Source organism: Hippoglossus stenolepis, chromosome 1 (genome assembly GCF_022539355.2).
Source record: "Hippoglossus stenolepis isolate QCI-W04-F060 chromosome 1, HSTE1.2, whole genome shotgun sequence".
NCBI lineage: Eukaryota > Metazoa > Chordata > Actinopteri > Pleuronectiformes > Pleuronectidae > Hippoglossus > Hippoglossus stenolepis.
In genome coordinates, this window is record NC_061483.1 from 24,714,114 (window position 1) to 24,732,470 (window position 18,357).

The following is an 18,357-nucleotide window of genomic DNA, read 5'->3' on the forward strand; positions in this document are numbered from 1 at the left end:
TGGTCCAGAGGAATGGCATTAACTGAAAGTTGAAGCACGACACCAGCACCTTCTTCTTCATCTTTTTTTTATCTCATAGTAAAAAAAAGTGCTTTTCATAGATGCACTGTAAGAATGTGTGTGTGAAATGGTGAATGACAAAAACCTGTGCATTTCTGTGACTGACTATAGAGCGCTATGTAAATACAGATTTGAATTATTGACATTGAGTCAATACATGATGAGTCACAATGATTCATGTGAACTGCCTCTATGCACATCATCACCAAAGACATGTGCAAAAAATGTTTTAAGTCCTGTTATACAGTAACAGCAGCCAAAGCAAAAGTCATTTAGTCCGTATCTACTGTATCCTGCAAATATATTGTGGTTACCTTGTAAAACATTTTTTTTATATTTCTAACTCCACCTTATACTTTCAAATAAGAGAAAACAGAACCTCCTAAATGTAAATTCAGCCTTGATTGAAAATGAGATTGTGTTCACTGAACAGTTGGTGCCCTTTTCTCTGTATGACTTTGTAGTAAAGTGAGCATGCAGTGAATCAAATGCTTGAAGCGGTCAGTGATTGGAAACGAGGCCCCTCACCACAAAAGAGATGCAGTTGTGCCTCAGGTTGAGTTCAGTCAAACAGTCGAGCTTCTGCAGATTTTCCACTCTGGAGATGTTGTTTCCTGCCAGGTTCAACACCTGCAGCTCACTCAGGTGAGAAATGTTCTCGATCCTGCAGATCTGCAGGAAAGCACAGTAAAGGCAAGGTGTTATGTCAGAGAGCAGATCTAGATAATCATATTCTACATGTAGAGTGACACAGAGGGAGGTAGGAGCAGAAGAGCATAACACAATTGAATTGTATACATTCAGTGCTCACTCTCACATTCAGGCCATGTATTTGAGGATAATCAGATTAAATCCGTTTAGAATTCTTTAGCCTGCAGCAGCTTAATGTTGAGGGGTGAAAGAAAACCAAAAAGCAGTGTTCTCCCCTTTCTTTGCAATGCTCGAGGCTACTCCTTCTGCAAATTGACACTGAAACAGAAACGACGCTTCCATTCCTCTCACATACCGATAGTCCATGTGAACCCTTTCACATGGACTATCGGTATCACAGATTTGAAATGACTGATTTAAAGTAAGTTGCATCAAGCCCTGACTCCTGTTTGACTTCTCAAATCATAATAACAAACAAGCAGTGAACACTTCCCCTGCCTCCCCCCTTCCTCTCTCTCTCTCTGGGGGAGATTATTTAGGGGCCTCTGTCATAATGACACAGTTCTTATGAATTCCCAGTGGCTGTTCCCCAAAGGGGATGATGTGTTTACCCTCTGTAGTGCACACTGTACATGTGAAGGTAAGGTCAAAAGATTATCAAGGATTCAAGGATTCTGTCAAAACATGATGACATTTCACATGCTGTGAAATAGGTAACAAACAATAGAAATATTAAAAAGAATCCAACAATGAAATCTAGTTTAAACTAGAAACAAAGATTAGAATTACCAATAACAGCTTTTTGCCTCCACCAACCAGTGGAGTTTCAGATTATATAATTTGATTTACTCATATGAGGTCACTATGACCTTGGCCTTTAGCCTTCAACCGAATGTTAAGAAAATCCCTCAAGTTGTTCATGAGATGTTTGGTTCACTAGACCAAAATCATGTTTGTAAGGTCACAGTGACATTGACCTTCATATTTTATCAGGTCTTTGGGTCCAAGTGAATGTTTGTCCCAGATGTAATGGAATTTGGATGTTTCTAATACATCTCAGTCAAAAGAACATTTGCTCACTGTGACCTTGACCTTTGACCTTCATCCACCAAATTCTAATCAGTTGATCTGATCAGATTGAGTCCAAGTGAATGTTTCTACTAAATTTGAAGAAGTTCCCTCAAGGTGTCCTTGAGAGATCTTGTTCACACAAGTGAGACAGTCGGACGGACAATGTGAAAACATAACGCCTCCGGTCTCTGGCTGTTGCGGAGGGATAACAGGAAGCAACACAGACACATACAATACATTTGTGTAAACTCAGTTATGGTATGTCTCCTCCCTGCCTGGTAAATGCAACCGTCTTTCAAACTTGACTTGCCTATGAGTTTGTAATGCAGGCTTTGTGTTAACCACCTCACTGTGTGAGTATATCAACTGTTTGAGAACTACAACCTTGTTTTGTGTGCTATCTTCCTCACTCTATGAAGCAATTCACACCAATCTGATGCTGTTGGAAAACAGAAAGGTACAGAAATGTAACAATTGCCTTTTCTAGGGGTATTTTTATTTGCAAGGTAACAAAGTGAAAACAAAATGCTCTATGGATCTGTGAATTGTATATACTGTCTTTATTTTTTTCTTATTAGGGCCCGAGCACCTCCGGTGGGAGGCCCTATTGTATTTCGAGGGATTTGTATTTCCCTTTTGGGGCTTTTTCAGGGCCTAGACATGCTCAAATTGTTACCAAAGTTTGCAGGGAATCCAAAACCCCAAAACGTAATTGTATTCTGGAGTAATTTGAAATGGGCGTGGAAAAATTGATAATGAAGGCATTTGTGTAACAACACCCCCTGCAAACATTCAGATGGTTTTAAGGAATGGGCGTGGCAAAATAACTGACTAGCGCCCCCTAAAGTGCAGCCCCGGCACTACGATTGGCCGACATGTACAAAAATCGATAGGGACATGTGTCTTTTCATAACAAACAAATAAGTCTCTTGGATAGATATGCTAGACCAAACAGGAAGCCCACCATTTTGACTTTAGTGGCCATTTTGGCCATTTTCTACAATTTTACTCTGATGAACTTGTCCCAGGGCTTTTATCTGATCAACTTCAACTTCTGGGAATGTCATCTCAACAAGATGGAGATATAAACTGACTCGGTATATTTGATTTCATCACACGGTGTGACCGTGGCGAGGCGTAGAATTTTGATTACACACTAGACATGTAAGACAAGAGTCCCGGCCTGATGACAGCTACACAGAAATCATGACTTAAAATCACAGCGTCACCTGCTGGCTACAGGAAGTGACATGTTTTATACTTTGATGAACTGCTCCTGGCTGCTTTACAATAAACAGCTCAAAAGAGCTCAGTCAAGTCATTGGATCATGATCAGAATTGTGACATTTCCTCAAACCGTGTAAACATTGAGGTGCGGCGAAGGTTCATCCTTCGCCAAAGGAGAAGATGTTGTCATAACTCCAGTGTGCATTGTCCTATCACCGCCAAACTGCTGTCTCATGATCAGAGACCAAGCCTGAACAGCTCTATGTGTCAATATTTCCTCAGTGTCATAGCGCCACCTACTGATTCGCCATGAAACAGGAAGTACTTTGTGAATCCACTCTGCACTATCCAACCGGCCCCCAACTTCGGACCTATAATCACAATCCTGACCTGAACAGCTCCATATATTAATATTAGTGCAGGGTCATAGCGCCACCTACTGATCAGTGTGAAAATTAAGTTGTTGTAACATTGTCCAATTGACACAAAATTGCTCACAATACATCAGAGCCCCTACTTGAAAATATCTATTAGTCTGTATGTAATAATATTGATGGCGCCACCTACTGGCAACAGGAAGTAAGCTTTGTTTTACAACTATCATTCGATTTGCATAAAATGTTCACAGTGTGATGTGCAATTGATAGCGTGGACCGTAATGAGCAATTAGCAGGCAAGGATCGACATCGCTCGACGGACGCAGGAAGTGAAGCGTTTATCCTTGCCGCAGTGCGCAAAACGCATGCAACGCAGAGCCGTGCGCTTGGTCATTGATCGCTCTCTCCACTAACCACAACAGGCTTGAAAATGCCTGTGCTCGGGCCCGTCAGTGCTACAACGTAGCCCGAGTTTACTACTATTTTCACTCACTAAATAATGTTATGGCAAATAAAAGATAATACAAAATTGGTCACTAACTTTGTGTAATGTCACGAAATACCTTACAAATGACATGTAGAGTATTATTTAATCTGTGGGGAAACGTATTTACCCCTCCTAACACTGCATACAGATATTCATACCTACAATCTTTTCTTTTCACAGAATAGATGCTGGTATTGTAACTTGTTTTCACTGACATGCTTTTACTGTTAAACTGTTTCAACACTTATTGTTAAGGTTCTGAATATTGTTCTTTGCTTGAGCCACGTCAAAGACTTTCTGTTACTATGTGACAGACAATAAAGTTTTTGGTTCGATTGTTGTTTCTGCATTGCTAGCTCTGTATACAGACTGTATATATGATTAAATTAGACTTTTTGACAATCAATAGTTCTTACAGGCACAACTCCAGTTGTGTCCAACTCCAGTAAGTGTGTCAGTTGTGTGTTGTATGAGACCTCAAGACACAGACTATTGTCAGTTTGACAATATAGATACTAACTTTAATGAAAGAGGATTCTATCTACTGACCACATATGAACATATGCAGTCAGCAGCACTGTTAAAAGAATTTGAGTAGAAATAGTAATACAGTCTCATCTGGTGCTGGACACACAACAGAGTGAGATCATCACGCTGCATCCAAAGGCTTTACAATAGTGGTGTATATGGTCTCACAGGAGGGAACACCCTTTCTGCTTTAAATATCAGAAGATGTAAATTAACCACGTGTGCAGTGAACTATCCCTGTATATAGTAATATGAGCAAAAACACTTGCAAAGATTGAAACAACATCATCTTAGAACCAGACTTGGGCATTCCTGACGGACACAGGACAGGCGTCTGTATATCAAATATCTGTCAACACACGGACACAGTATCTCTACTCAAACTAAAAGGTAGACTTTGGATAACCTCGTCTGAAGATATTTGAGGATCTTGTATTTCACATGATGAATTCCTATGGTGTAGGTCGGGCTTGCAGAATATAGTAAGGTAATGTTTGGTCTGTGGTGCAGTTATAAGATTTCATTTGAATAAATATGTGAGCAGAATTTGAGAAAGAAGAGGATTTATGTTGAGATCTTTGTGAAACATTAGTAGAAAATCAGAATGTGAATAAAAAAAGGTTATCCAACAAGGTCAGGTCACTTTGTACTGTGACCTCATCACTTCTTACTGAGACTGAGTGTGTGAGTTGGATGCACACTCCCAAAGAGAATATCTCCTCTTGAATAGTACTCAAAAACTGGAGATGAAATGGCATTCCTCCTACAGAAATAAAAATGAGTGAAAAGATTGTGAGGAAGAAATGATGACAGTGATGTACTACTTGTGGTCAGAGAGAGCAAACCAAAGGTAAGAGGACAAGCAGCTGGTGTTATGTGGACGACAGAAACTCGACAACAACCTGAGTGGGTAGAATAACCATGACTTCATTATTTTAATTCATTCGCCTATTGATTCCCCCTGCTGAATTCCCTCACCTCATCGTCTTGTATTATCATTGCGTAGTGATTCACATTACGTTTGGGTGGTCAGGTCTCTGGCGAGTTTGGAAAAAGTTGAATATGGCCGATTGAACAGTTGTTTAAGTGCACAAAGCAGGAGGCTTTGGTGTAAGTAATTGAAAAGAAACCTGTCCCGCTCGGAATAATAGCTTTATCATCTGCTCCTCAAGAGGCACCTTCCAAAAAATGGCTACCTGTATATACAATGTGCTTTCATTACCAGCGAGGACAGCACGAAAGATTATATTTATTACCTCATTCTAAAGTCACTCACTTAATTGTCACATTATCAGTAATGTTTAAATTCACTGTGCAGATGTAGATGTAGGAAAGAGAGCCAATGCATGGGGCTTAGGGAAACAAAGCATCCTGTGTGAGGGAAAATAACATAACACTGAGCAGTCATTGAATAGTAATTGGGACGCCTGCTCGTGTAAAGAGGAGCCAACATTAGAGGGGTCTGGAGTTGCTCTCTGAGGAGGGGGCGGAGGCAGACTGCTGGCAAAACACGGATTTGACCAAGGGACACTTTTCTAATCTATCGTATTGTTTTCTTTCTTCTATTTGATTGGCTAAAATCCTCACCTTACATCGGTGTTACTTGGATCATTTCAATTTCTCTGGCTTTTGATATCAGTGAGCCAGGCCCTGCTGTAGAGGCTGAGCAAACAGCACCTAATAATACATGTATACTCAGATTAATTGCAGAATAGTCTAATCTGCCACAGCTAAAAGCCACTGCCAATGCTGTAAACACACACTCTGTTGGCAGCTTCTTAGTTACACCTACTGGAGCTTAAAACTAATGCAGTCTCTCACAGCAGCCCTGAAACAAATCCCACATTCATGGAGGTTAGAAGGTTCAAGTTTGATTGAAATTGTTTTACAAAGGTTTTTATTCAACCATATGATCCTTTTTCTTTTTCTTTTTTTTTGTTCGAATGATTTTAAGCAAGATTGCGCACAAAATATAAATACATCTGAGAAGAATTCCCTAAGTTTTGGTAGGGATCAGGATTTGGGATCCAGGATTGTTTTTTTATACTTCCTTTACCACTGTGAGATTGTTTTTCGACTTTTTTGTGAATTTCTCAAGAAATAATGCAGAGATCTTTATGAAAAGAATCCGGCATGTGCAGACTGCTAATATCTATGAACAGGTGGATAATGATTCAGATTTTGTGTATCAAAATAAATATTTTTAGGGGGGTGATTTTTTTTTCAGTTACTGTATGGTCACAATTAATCTATTTGAACTATATCAGATAATTGATATTCAACCTATATTTAATGTAAGCAGTTTGCAGATCATAAACTGTGTGCATGGTATATATATATCTGATCTCAATATGCAATATGGTGATAAATTGTGTGTCCATATAACGCAATAGAATTTAAGAGCAGTGCCAAACTGCAGCCTCCAAAATTACGATAAAGTTAAATCAACACTTCGCTAAAACACAAACTGAACATTATAGCTCTCATGGATGCAGAAGTTATTGGATTTATTAGACTGCATTTGTTTTAGTGAGGTGTACCTGTGAACTGAAAAAGTGCAGAAAGAAAATGTGCCTGTTGAACGACTTATACTGTGGTCACTGAGAAAATGGATGTGGGAGTAGACCCTGATGATTTACAGTCCTTTGTTCTCTCACTGTGCTGGGAACTAAATCACAAGCTGAAGACAACTCCCTAGGTAGGTAAAAGAATGATTATAATACCAATATGATTTCTGGCATAAATATGTCACAGTGTTTCCCAGGCATGACCTACGTGTTCCCAAGAGTGTTTAGGACACCAGATCTAAAAAATAGAGCGGCACTATTTAAAGTTTCATTTGACAGTAACAACTGGACAATTCAGCTAATACCACTGCCCTGGGTAGACATCCTTTTATAGGTCAGTGAAATAAGATGACTACATAAATTCACACGCCTGCTTGGTTTCCCGCTGTCGAGTCTATACGACTCTAGCATTCAGAGATCTGCGTCTCACATTACAAACCAGCAGTTATCAACAGTGTGGAAGAGGTAGAGGAGACAATACACTTCTACAGAACTTAGCAGCTTAACATTGTGAATCCAGTTACAGTTTGGGTGACTAAACGAACAAGACTGAACACACACACACACACACACACACACACACATGCTGTAGGTGGGAGCAGGTACCTGATTCTCATGCAAATCGAGGATATTCAGTTTGGACAGGCTTCCCAGGCAGCGGATCTTCTGGATTCTGAGAAGTATCAGGAAGAATTGATATAAAATGGACATGAAATACAAATTGTCACAAATCAATCAATAACATTTCAGCTCTCATGACTGTACCAGGTGAAGACACCTGGTAGAGAGTGTGTGTGTTTGTGTGTGGTTGCTAGCGGAGGACAGCTGGCAGCGCAACAAGCATATCAAAAGGTTACATTCCCCAGGGAAACAGAACTTACAGTAGTGTACAGTGACTTATTGTTCAGGACTGTCCGTATAGATTCAGATCAAGTTACAGTTCATGATGAAAGGCTGTGGTCTCTTGAAAAATGCCAAAGGAATATGAAGAGAATTCTTTTCTCTTCGGAAACTGCACCTGACCGTGGAAGTAGGTCTCAAAAGATGGGTCTCATGTTTTATAGCTGTGGAATACATGTGCATCTGTAAGATCTTTGTAACAATCACTGTGTCGACATTTAAAAAGAAAAATGGCCAACACTGAAATAAAGGTTTATTTTATTAAACTGGGCAGAAAAGTACTGGAAAAGTAAAAACAGCTAGTTTATTAAATGATTAAAACTCTAAATCCAAAATGTCTTAAATAAGATACAAGCAACATCTACATTTAATCAGGATGTTGCTTGGCCACTTTTCAATATTTAAGTGTTGCTGCATTTCATATTAAACCAGGGACCTCCTTTAAATATGTTACGTTAAAAAAAGAAAAATTCATAGTCATTATTCATTATATGCTGTACTGCTACAAATATAAACTACACATTAACACCTTCAACATATAACAGAGGCAATTCAGACAAATGTGACATGTGCTTGTATTCCTGTGCTTGTGACTGTGTCTGTAATGAAAACGAACCTGTTCTTCCCGAGCATTAGGATCCTGAGAGAACTTAGAGCTTCAATGCCAGTCATTTCAGAGATGTGATTGTCGTACAAGTTCAGGAAAACAAGCTGCTGCAGATGGGACAAATGCTGGATTCTTGTGATCAGGTTGTGCTGGAGGTTGAGAAGCTGCAGTTTCTCCATGATGCCCAGCTGAGGACATTTCTCGAGACAGCGCCTGGAAAAGGAAAACGTTTCACAATGTAGGTTTTATTCAGATCATTACTTCATCTTCATGACATTTTTATCGACGAGCTATTAGAGATGTATAATATAAAAATGTTTTTACAGGAAAGCATTTTTAACATGTGACTTGTAATTATTTTCATTACAACAATCAGTCTTATAGAGTTCAAGTGTGATGTTCCTGATCTCTCAATTATTTGTCAGCAAACACTGATCATTGGAGACATGGGTTGGGTTTTAATTGAGACTTTGCTGCTCCCTGGTGGCGACCTACAGCACTTGCCAATTTAGATGAAGGTCTTGTGGTTTCCACTGTAAATACTATTAACAGCTAGACTGAGTTCATTAAGCTAAAATAAGGATGACATGAGAATACGAAAGACACTGCAAGTAAAGATACAGAGAACTGCTATGACTCATGATTGTAATTCATACAGTTTTTTTGTCCAGTTTACAGCAACTTCCAGCTAAACCCAGATGTTCTACAACACCAAAAGTAAACAACAGGGCAGAGGTACCTGTCCAAGTCAATGCGTTGAAAACCAGACTCAAAACTGTCCCAGGGCAACTGGGTGAAGGGGACACCGGGAGCAGCACTGTTGTATCCTCCAGAGCCACCTGGCAGAGACATTACACACGGAATTAACAGCACGGGTAAAGCTGTCATGTATTAAATATCCAAATTTCTAAAAAACTGTTTCCTAATGTCAAAATATGTGTTAAGTGATATTGCAATTTTTACCAGCTGGCTTGGGAAGGTTTAAGACATCGTGGTAGTATGCAGCTTGAGTGCTGTTGGTTGGTCTCTTAGATTTGTCGCTTGCTTCTTGTGCAGCAGGTGAAAGTGCAGCCGAGCCACTCAGAGCGGCAGCTGCTGGTGGTACATCATGATGTGCAATATCTGTAGAGTCACTGGCAAATGATGGCACGGGTGGTGTTGTCTTCACAAATATCCTCTGGCTGCACGCAAGCAACCTGGTTCCTACAGAGATGATATCATAGATGACGTACATGAGCATGGATGTAAAACACTGGATGGCCCAAAACCTCTTGCAGCTTGATATTGACATGACGGAGGCAATGACGAGAGGCCCTGACGCAGTCAGCACCTACACCTTGAAGCCCCTGGGTTCTCTGTCCCAGAACATTAGGTACTGTTGTAAAAAACTTGGTGTCCCCTTTGATTACGGCCTCACCTTAAATAATCATGTCAACACAGTTTACCAGTCACATTTTCTGCAGCTCAGAAAACTTTAAAGATCAGCGTGTTTCCATCGAGGGGAAACGTCATGCTTTCATTTCCACTCGCTTGGATTATTGTAATTCTCTCTTCACCTGCCTGAGCCATAAATTACAGCTTGTCCAGAATGCAGAAGCCACACTCCTCAACAACTCTGCTAAAAGAGAGCATATAACTCAGATTCTAGCTCCTCCTAACTGGCTTCCAGTAAATTTCCAAATCGATTTGATTTTTCTAATTGATTTTATTGCTGACTTTTAAAGCCCTTACTGGACTTTCCCCTAAGTACACCATATATGCCAGGTTGTAACCTGAGGTCCTCACCGAAGGCCCTACTCGTTATTCCACAGTCCCGGCTGATGACCAGTGGTGACCAGGCCTTTTCTGTCAAGGCTGCCATTCTTTGGAAGAATCTCCCTGAGAAGATCCGTCTAGCAAACTCCTTATCCTCCTTTAAATCTCTCCAATAGACATATTTTTACAGGTGTGCTTTCTCCTTGTGTTAATCTTAATGTCATTTTATAATGTTTTATTTTATCATGTTATTACTCTTTTCTCATCTTCAACATTTTGTATTTCTGTGTCTGTGCTCTGTGTGATCTTTTTAAATCGTTTAGTAGTGTTTGCTTTTTAATTGTTTTCGCTATTTTGCCTTAATTCTTAACTTGTAAAGCACCTTGTAACTTTGTTTTGAAAGGTGCTATATAAATAAAGTCAACTAAATAAATGAAATATGAATACAATCTAATGTTGAATCCATAGGTTGAATCACACAAAAACAAACTCACGGTGGGTGTGTGAATGTGTGGACTGGGTTACGGTTACCTTGGTTGGAGCGATCCATTGTTGGGTTAGAATTCATGTCTCTGTCTTTCCCAGCATCTTGAGAGTCGGACTGTAAAACGGTGAACACGATAAACAGTGAAGCATTGGAAATGAGCGATGAAGCGATCAAGCATGTGTCCTTTGTCCTGACTCACCATTGCCGGGGCCCTGTCCAGAACCAGTGACCTGTCAGTTGTGAGGTGCAACTTGCAGCTGTTGACCTGCACATCAATTGTGTTGCATTGAATAAGACACACAACAGTAAGTACCTTGATGTCGTGTGGTTGGCTGACGCACTGGGACACATAGGGGTGTTAAAAGTTATATTTACCATGGGGGTGGGAAGCATCCCTCTGTCACTCACACACGTGTTGCGTTTGTGAGAGCGCATCGTTTTGCCATTTAGCTCCATTGAGCTAACGCGTGCTGGAGTCAACAGTTCAGAGCGATCAGCGGTGAAACAGCTGTGTCGGGATCCGAACCAACTTCCGGAGTGTTAGTCATCGGAATACAAAGGCTCACTTGCTGCGGAACTGCTGCTTCTTAGATTTATCGCTCCGAACCGACGCTCATCTTCGCTTCTGGCAAGCACTGTAACCATGGTGACGACGGCGTTGCTTGGCTACGCTCACTTCCCGTGTTACCAAAAAAAGGATCCGTAGAAGAAACAGCCCCTGGAATGTTCCTCCTTCTAGGGTGAACTCAGGTAATCTGGGACTTTATTTTTCAATCTTGACTTTACACATTAGTAGATCGACATATTATACCTTTCTGTAATCCTGCAGATGTTCTCTAACCACAGCAGGAGAAAGAATGGAGATATCACACTCAGAGGAGACATGACACAGCTTCCATGCTCTTTGTGACAAAATAGAAACTTCTGGCTGAATTTGATCATCTGGGACAGGTCACTTTGTATTCTGAGACACTTGTAGTAGGTTTAAAGAAAGTCTGAATCACCCACAGCGTTATGCATGTCAAGGTCAATATTACCAATTTCTAAAATGCATTATTTTACATATATTTTGCATACATTACAGAAAGCTGAATAAGAAAATATATACTATTCATAGAAATGTCGTTGAAAATGGTCATCTTAAATAAAGAAACTATCAAATTAATTTAAAACATTCTATTAAAGGTGTATCAATTGTTTTTTTAATCAATTAAAGTTCAATCAACAGCAAACAACAATAACATTAACAGTTTATTCATTCAGTAATGTGTCATTCTATTGGGTAACAGACAGTCTTTGCAGGTGAGAAACCATCATCATCGATCAGCCCATTGTCTTCTCCACATGTTTGGTGAAACCAATGGCCGCAGACCACAGGACAGACTGTTCAGTGCTTTTTGGATCATCTCTGCCCTAGAGAGCAAACTGATTATGTGCCAGTTAGTTAACCAGACCATCAGTTTAAACAGACAGGGACAGACTGTATTTACCATTATCTCCTGCCTGATAACTGCAGATGCTACTTCTCTTTAGTTGATCATTGTTTTACTTCAGTCCCTAAATGCATATTTCCCCCGTTTAGAGAACTTCAATGACTGTCCCAGATTACCAAAGCATGCTGTCCCACACTATCAATCATGTTTGATAATATGGGACGGCTAAAAAATGTTTTAAAAAACACATTTTCCACAACTCAATGCATATTTTGTAGCTTGAATACATCACAAACATAATTTGATAACAATTAGGAGCATTGTCTTATTTATGACAGACTTAAATTATTAATTAATCTTGTCAAAATCTTCTGTCATTGACCTTGTCATGCTATTCCAAGGGGGAGCTTCTGATTGACATTTGCCCCTCCCCTTTATGTAATATCACACCCATGAAGTCATGTGCTTTCAGTCACATGATGTCCATGCTACTTTATAGTCCTGTTGACTAGATTTGTTAGAAAAGGAATGAAGCTTAGGTGTCCCACATAACCCAATGTCCCAGATTACCCAAATTCACCCTATAGGTGGGCTCATTCTATTATGCTCTTCAAAAAGTTATCAGGTATTATTGCCTAATATTGTAGCAGTTTTAATTATTTATTTATTAGACTTTATTTAACCAGGTTGGTCCCAGTGAGATCAAATCAATCACTTTTGCAAAAGAAACACAGTTTCAACAGTAAAAGTAAAACTCAATCACATTAAACACTTGCACACTGGAAACCTGTATTTTACAAGAACTTGTTCAACTTTACATGGTCTTGAAGCTAAATATCAGTCTGGAAATTATTCCATGAATCAGGTGCAAAAAACCTTCAAGCTTTCTTTTCTAACTCAGTCTGAACTTTGGAAACAACAAATTGTAAAATGTCCATAGATGCAGTGCCTTGTAGAAGAGACATGTGTAAAAATTCACTCTTAAATGTTGTTTGTTAACTTTGAGCATTGTTAAAAGTGCTACGCAAATAAAATGTATTATTATTATTATTATTATAATTATTATTATTATTATTATTATTATTATTGTTGGTAGTATTAGTAGTCAAAGTAGTAGTAGTAGTAATAGTAGTAGTAGTAGTAGTAGTAGTAATAGTAGTAGTAGTAATAGTGGCGGTTGTAGTTTTAGTAGCAGCAGTGTAAATGTGATTTACTGTAGTTTGTATATTGTGTTAACATTGCTATATTCCACATTTGCATTTTCTTAAGTCAAATTAGGATTAAGAAACTGGGGGTAGCATCCCACAATGATCTGACTCTTGTGAATGTAGCTTTCTAAACAACCATATGAAGTCTGCTGCATACACAGTGCTTGACAAGTTACAATTGTTCAGAGAGCGAGAGGAACAGCAGTCAGCAGGGGCCCACAGGTCACACCAGGGTCCCCCTTCAGCATTTCACATCACACTGGAGATCTCTTTGCCAATTACACATAATAGCGACGTATTTGCATGGACTTGCATCATTCTAAACATAATTAAAACAAAACCTTTCAAAAAAGCAAGTGATTGCTTGTACTTGCACCTGAGAACATCATATTTGGGCCTGTTTTCGTCCTCTTGCTTTGTATTTGCCTGAGATTGCAGCGATAATGACCACAGCAGCTCTGATGACAGACCTCTTTCACCATGGACATCTTGTCATTACATGAAAAGAGGCATAGGTGCATCAAATTACACAAATTATGGCTCCACTTTAGGTAGGCGTGTCAGTGCAGCTGCAGCAGGGAGCCATACACAGAACCTGGCTTATTCTATCCTGATTCATCCCTGCCATCAACCTCCTGTTCTATATAACAGCAAAATGTACACAGAGTGAACATTTCAATGTAGGGTAATCCAAACTTTAATTGCTTAGAACTTTTTTGACGAGTCAGAAAAACCCTGAAAATGTAAAGAAGTACCATTTGAGTGCGTATGAAGTTAAAATATGCTTTGTTTCGTGGAATTTGCTAAAATTTTTAAATTCTTTGTCATGTTGTGAGTACATACCACTTTGGATTATGTCTACCCACATGTTGGATGCTCTTTCTTTGCTCTATATACAGTAGGCTATAATCCAGATGACATTTAATCTCAGCCAGTAACACCTAATCGAATGCCTGAATAGATGGTGCCGAGTATTTTCAGCCTTTTTACTCGGGCAGTAATAAGCGGTTGCTCAGAGAACACAAGTCCAGATTCATGAAAGGGACATCCCACACATTGCCTGTCAATGTCTATTCATGAAGCACATTCTGACACATGTTATGGGAGGCGAGCATCAACAGCTTGTGTGACAGGCCGTCATTGAAAAAATACAATGTAAATTCCAGTTGTGTTTAAATCTATAGATTGTAGCTTTATTTTATATTTCTTAATATACATCCCAGAAGAAACACAGACACCGAATCAATGCAATGTGTTATTCCTGGATAGATAGATAGATGGATAGATGGATAGATGGATAGATGGATAGATAGATGGATAGATAGAGTCCCTGGCACTTAAACCTCTGCTGATTACATAATTACTGCTGTCCTTTTAAATTGGTGCTGTTTCTAGTGACACACAAAAGAAGTCAGCTGCCCTGATAACAGCTCTGTGAGGCTGTAGGCACTAGGTGCTAATATGCTCACAATGACGACGACGTTAACACGCTGATTTGAATTTCATGCCAAGCCTCCATGGGGGTTTCTAGGGTCTTGAGGGGGCCCCAGGCAGAAAGGTGGCAAAAGGGACCTGCGGGGGCATACATCAAACCAAACATCATGATTCATAAGTGTGCTTCATGGTTCATACCGTAGAATGTATGGTTAATTTCGCTGCTGCTCTGAATGACAACGATTTTGGCTGAAATCTGTCCTGGTTAGGGGGTTTCTGACCATTGCATTGTTGCAGTCTAACAAACGGTATCTCACAAATTGCCATTGCTGTGGACTAAGGTAATCAGCTCGTCTCAGGGGGCCCCTCTCTACTCGGGGCCTCAGGCAGTTGCTGCTTTGTCGTACCCCATTGTAACATCTCTGCAAACCAAACAGATGTCAAACTCATGCAGGTTCCAGAGACAAAAAAGTCAGGGAATCCCTAAAATAATAATAATTCTTCCTCTGGAGACCTTGAATATTTGTACGAAATTGTATAATCCATCCAGTGCTTGTTGGGATATTTCATCATGAATCATCAACATAAAACAATTGGCCTCAGCATTATATAAGTAATTTACTTTTTGTACCTGCGGTGAAGATTATTTTTATTTAATATGACTTAATTGGTCTTCTGCAAATATGAGTCCCGAGACAGCACCTGTGAAGTTACATGAAGACTCCCACACTTCAGGGGCAGCGTCATCCCAGTCTCATGGGAAGACAAATGTATGCAATCTTTCAATGTGAACGAAAGAGGTGATTTGTAAAGGTCCAGATCAGCAGTTCAAGCCCTGCCTGCAAGTTGAGATGTAAAAAATCTTGAAAAGCATAAAATCGACGGAAAAATCTGGTAGTGTTAGTTGTTGGGGTCTTCCGAAGAAATATGCTTAGGAGAGACACTTCAAAGAGATATTCTCCTCGGAGGGTTGGTGTTGCAATAGGAGCCAGAGGTGGGAAAGTGGCAATTATTAAAAATGAATGAAAATGGCCAGGAAATGATTTCATGACTGATATATGAACATGGCGTTTCTAGATTTAGATGCGCCCCGTGCAATTTGATCCAACTCAACCAAACAACCCTGTAATAAAATCTGTCTCCGTGTAGCTAATCTTATTCACAATAATGTGTCAGAGAGGTGAGAGAAGTGAGAAAATAACCAGTTGAAAGAGAAGAGGGCCATCTGTTCAATCAACGATGTTTTCTGAAAAGAGGAGGTGGTCTCAATTCTGTTGCTTCAGGATTTTTCCAAAAATGCTGATAAATTTAATTAAACAAGGCATGATAAGCTGTGAGACATGGTTTATTTACACCGAATAGTGGGAATGACCTTGAAGACTTTGCTCTGAGAAAAAAAATCCTCAATAACAAACTATGAGAAACTGAATGTCTTCAGAATAATTGTTAGAACCCACCCCCATCCCCCACAACAGGCCCCCATGTTGCATTGTACACAAACTGGCATGTGGTGCGGAGAGTGAGTCAGACTGCTCACCAGCTGTGAGCCTGGCTTGCAAGTGGGGAGGATTAAAGATATTTCATGTAGGGCTGGCAACAGCCCACAACACTGGTGTGGGTGATTGCAGGGTTATTAGAACAGAGTCCGGCAACAGGCTGCAAAAATGGACTAGAGCTATAGGTTACGGATACGTTTTCAGACGACTGTGATTATAATTCCCCCATGACAAACACCCACATGTGCTCTTGTGCTATAAATCACCTTGAATTAAATCAGTGCTTCTAAAGTTAACTTTGTGCTTGTATACCCCACCTGTACAGGGAGAGATCACAACTTACTGTTAAACTTGGTCTTTTAATGCTGATTACGGAGAGTGGTTTGTGTGTTTGTGTGATTGTCTGTTTGCATGTCCGACTTCTCCTCCAAAACCCAACCTCCATTCCTCTCCAAACTTTTCTTCAAACAAAGTTCAGGGGATTAGCATTTTGATCGTCTTCATCTGTGTTTCTTATCATTTAATTTCAGTTTTGATGTCAAAGATATACTCGGCCCTTAAAGAAGAAGAGGAAGAGGAAGAAAGAGAAGAGTCAAAAGCTTTGTCTCAATTCAGGGGCTGCATCCTTTGGAGGACGCGGTCTACCCCACCCACAATGACTGCTTCCTTCATGGGTTGCATAGACGGCAAAGGCCGGACCAAAATGAGACAGAGGACCACTGTATCCTGGGGAACACAACTATGACATTGTAAAAAAATTTAATAAAGTGCTCTCTCCTGTTTCAAATAAAGACTTGACATGCCCTGTGAGAATTTATAATCAGATTAGTATTATAACATACTTATTTCTTCTCTCAGCTATTGTGCTGTATTTCATTCACTGATGCCTGAAAAGCAGGATGACTTAAGTGGTTGTGATTCTGTTCCACAACTGTCATCATTCACTATCAGACACTGTAATTTAACATCAACTTACAACTCACAAATATGAAGGTTCCACTTTACTGTTGCTCCTGCAGGAGTTTTCCAATAGCGCTGCGACGTCAACTAATACAGTAAGGATGCTGAAAAAAACATTTTAAACTGTCTTAAACACACAGAAAAGTGCCAGTCAGCAAACTCCAAACTGGATTTAAATGCTCAATTTAAGGCAAAAAATATATATAAGTTGTAAGGTTCCACGTGTGATCAGGCAGACACACAAACAACATCAACAAAGGGCAAGGCAGAGTCAGAAAGCTAAGCAAAGTGAAAAAGCACAAAGGTGCTTAAACACAAGGATCGACTGAAACACTGTCACAAGGAACAAAGACCAAGTAGCACAGAGAGAAGGCAGCACAGAGACTGGATACAGGAGGAGACACTGAGACAAAGGTGAAAAAAAGAAAATCACAGCGGTGAGAAACACAAAGACAGGAAGTGGAATCTGGAATGAGAGGGGGTGTAAGAGAAAACAAAATAAAACAAGAAATACTCTGAATAAATACACTGAACATAACAATAACTCTGCCTGAATGAAATTACAGGACCAAATGAAACTGTTTGGAATAGTGAGTGACCGTCAAAGAAATAAATGAAGTCAATGTCTCATTTTACAGAAACACACAACTAGAATTTAATCCACCTTAAATTACCTGAGCGTGACCTTGTTCATTAAGACTAAAGCGGAAGAAATTGTGTATTTCAGATATTTTGTGCTTGCTTCTCTTGTGACAGAAATCTGTCTGTCTGTCTCTTGAACGCAAATCCCGAGAAAGATCTATCTTATCAGCTTCACACTTGGCACTTGTATTGTTACTGCAGTATGTGTGTTTTTAGTCACTGCAATTTGGTGTCAGTTTCACAGAGTTTAACAAACTGAGATGAAACAATGTACAAAGAAGTGCACAAGGTCACACACTGCAACTTGTCAATGCCGACATGTGCCATCATTCCAATGTAAAGTAGCCATAAACCGGCAATTGGCAGAGAATTGTCTTAAGAGCGTCATATTTTTAAAAATAAAAATATCAATACTTACCGCTATTATATCGATAATTGTATCTCACGAGTCTGGACGACAATATACT

General features: G+C 39.7%; 1 protein-coding gene across 1 annotated transcript in view; it reads right to left on the reverse strand.

The window, feature by feature from the left end:
* Positions 1-11,371, reverse strand: part of LOC118111346 (leucine-rich repeat-containing protein 49) — a 40,579-nt gene extending 29,208 nt beyond the window's left edge. The window contains exons 1-8 of the mRNA XM_035159857.2: positions 11,093-11,371; positions 10,917-10,982; positions 10,762-10,831; positions 9,439-9,678; positions 9,215-9,314; positions 8,485-8,688; positions 7,575-7,641; positions 589-732 (exon numbers count right to left, since the gene is read on the reverse strand). Of these exons, the coding sequence (XP_035015748.2) occupies positions 589-732; positions 7,575-7,641; positions 8,485-8,688; positions 9,215-9,314; positions 9,439-9,678; positions 10,762-10,831; positions 10,917-10,982; positions 11,093-11,173 (972 nt within the window). The 5' untranslated portion in view covers positions 11,174-11,371. The remainder of the gene's footprint in view (positions 1-588; positions 733-7,574; positions 7,642-8,484; positions 8,689-9,214; positions 9,315-9,438; positions 9,679-10,761; positions 10,832-10,916; positions 10,983-11,092) is intronic.
* Positions 11,372-18,357: the final 6,986 nt, after the last annotated feature.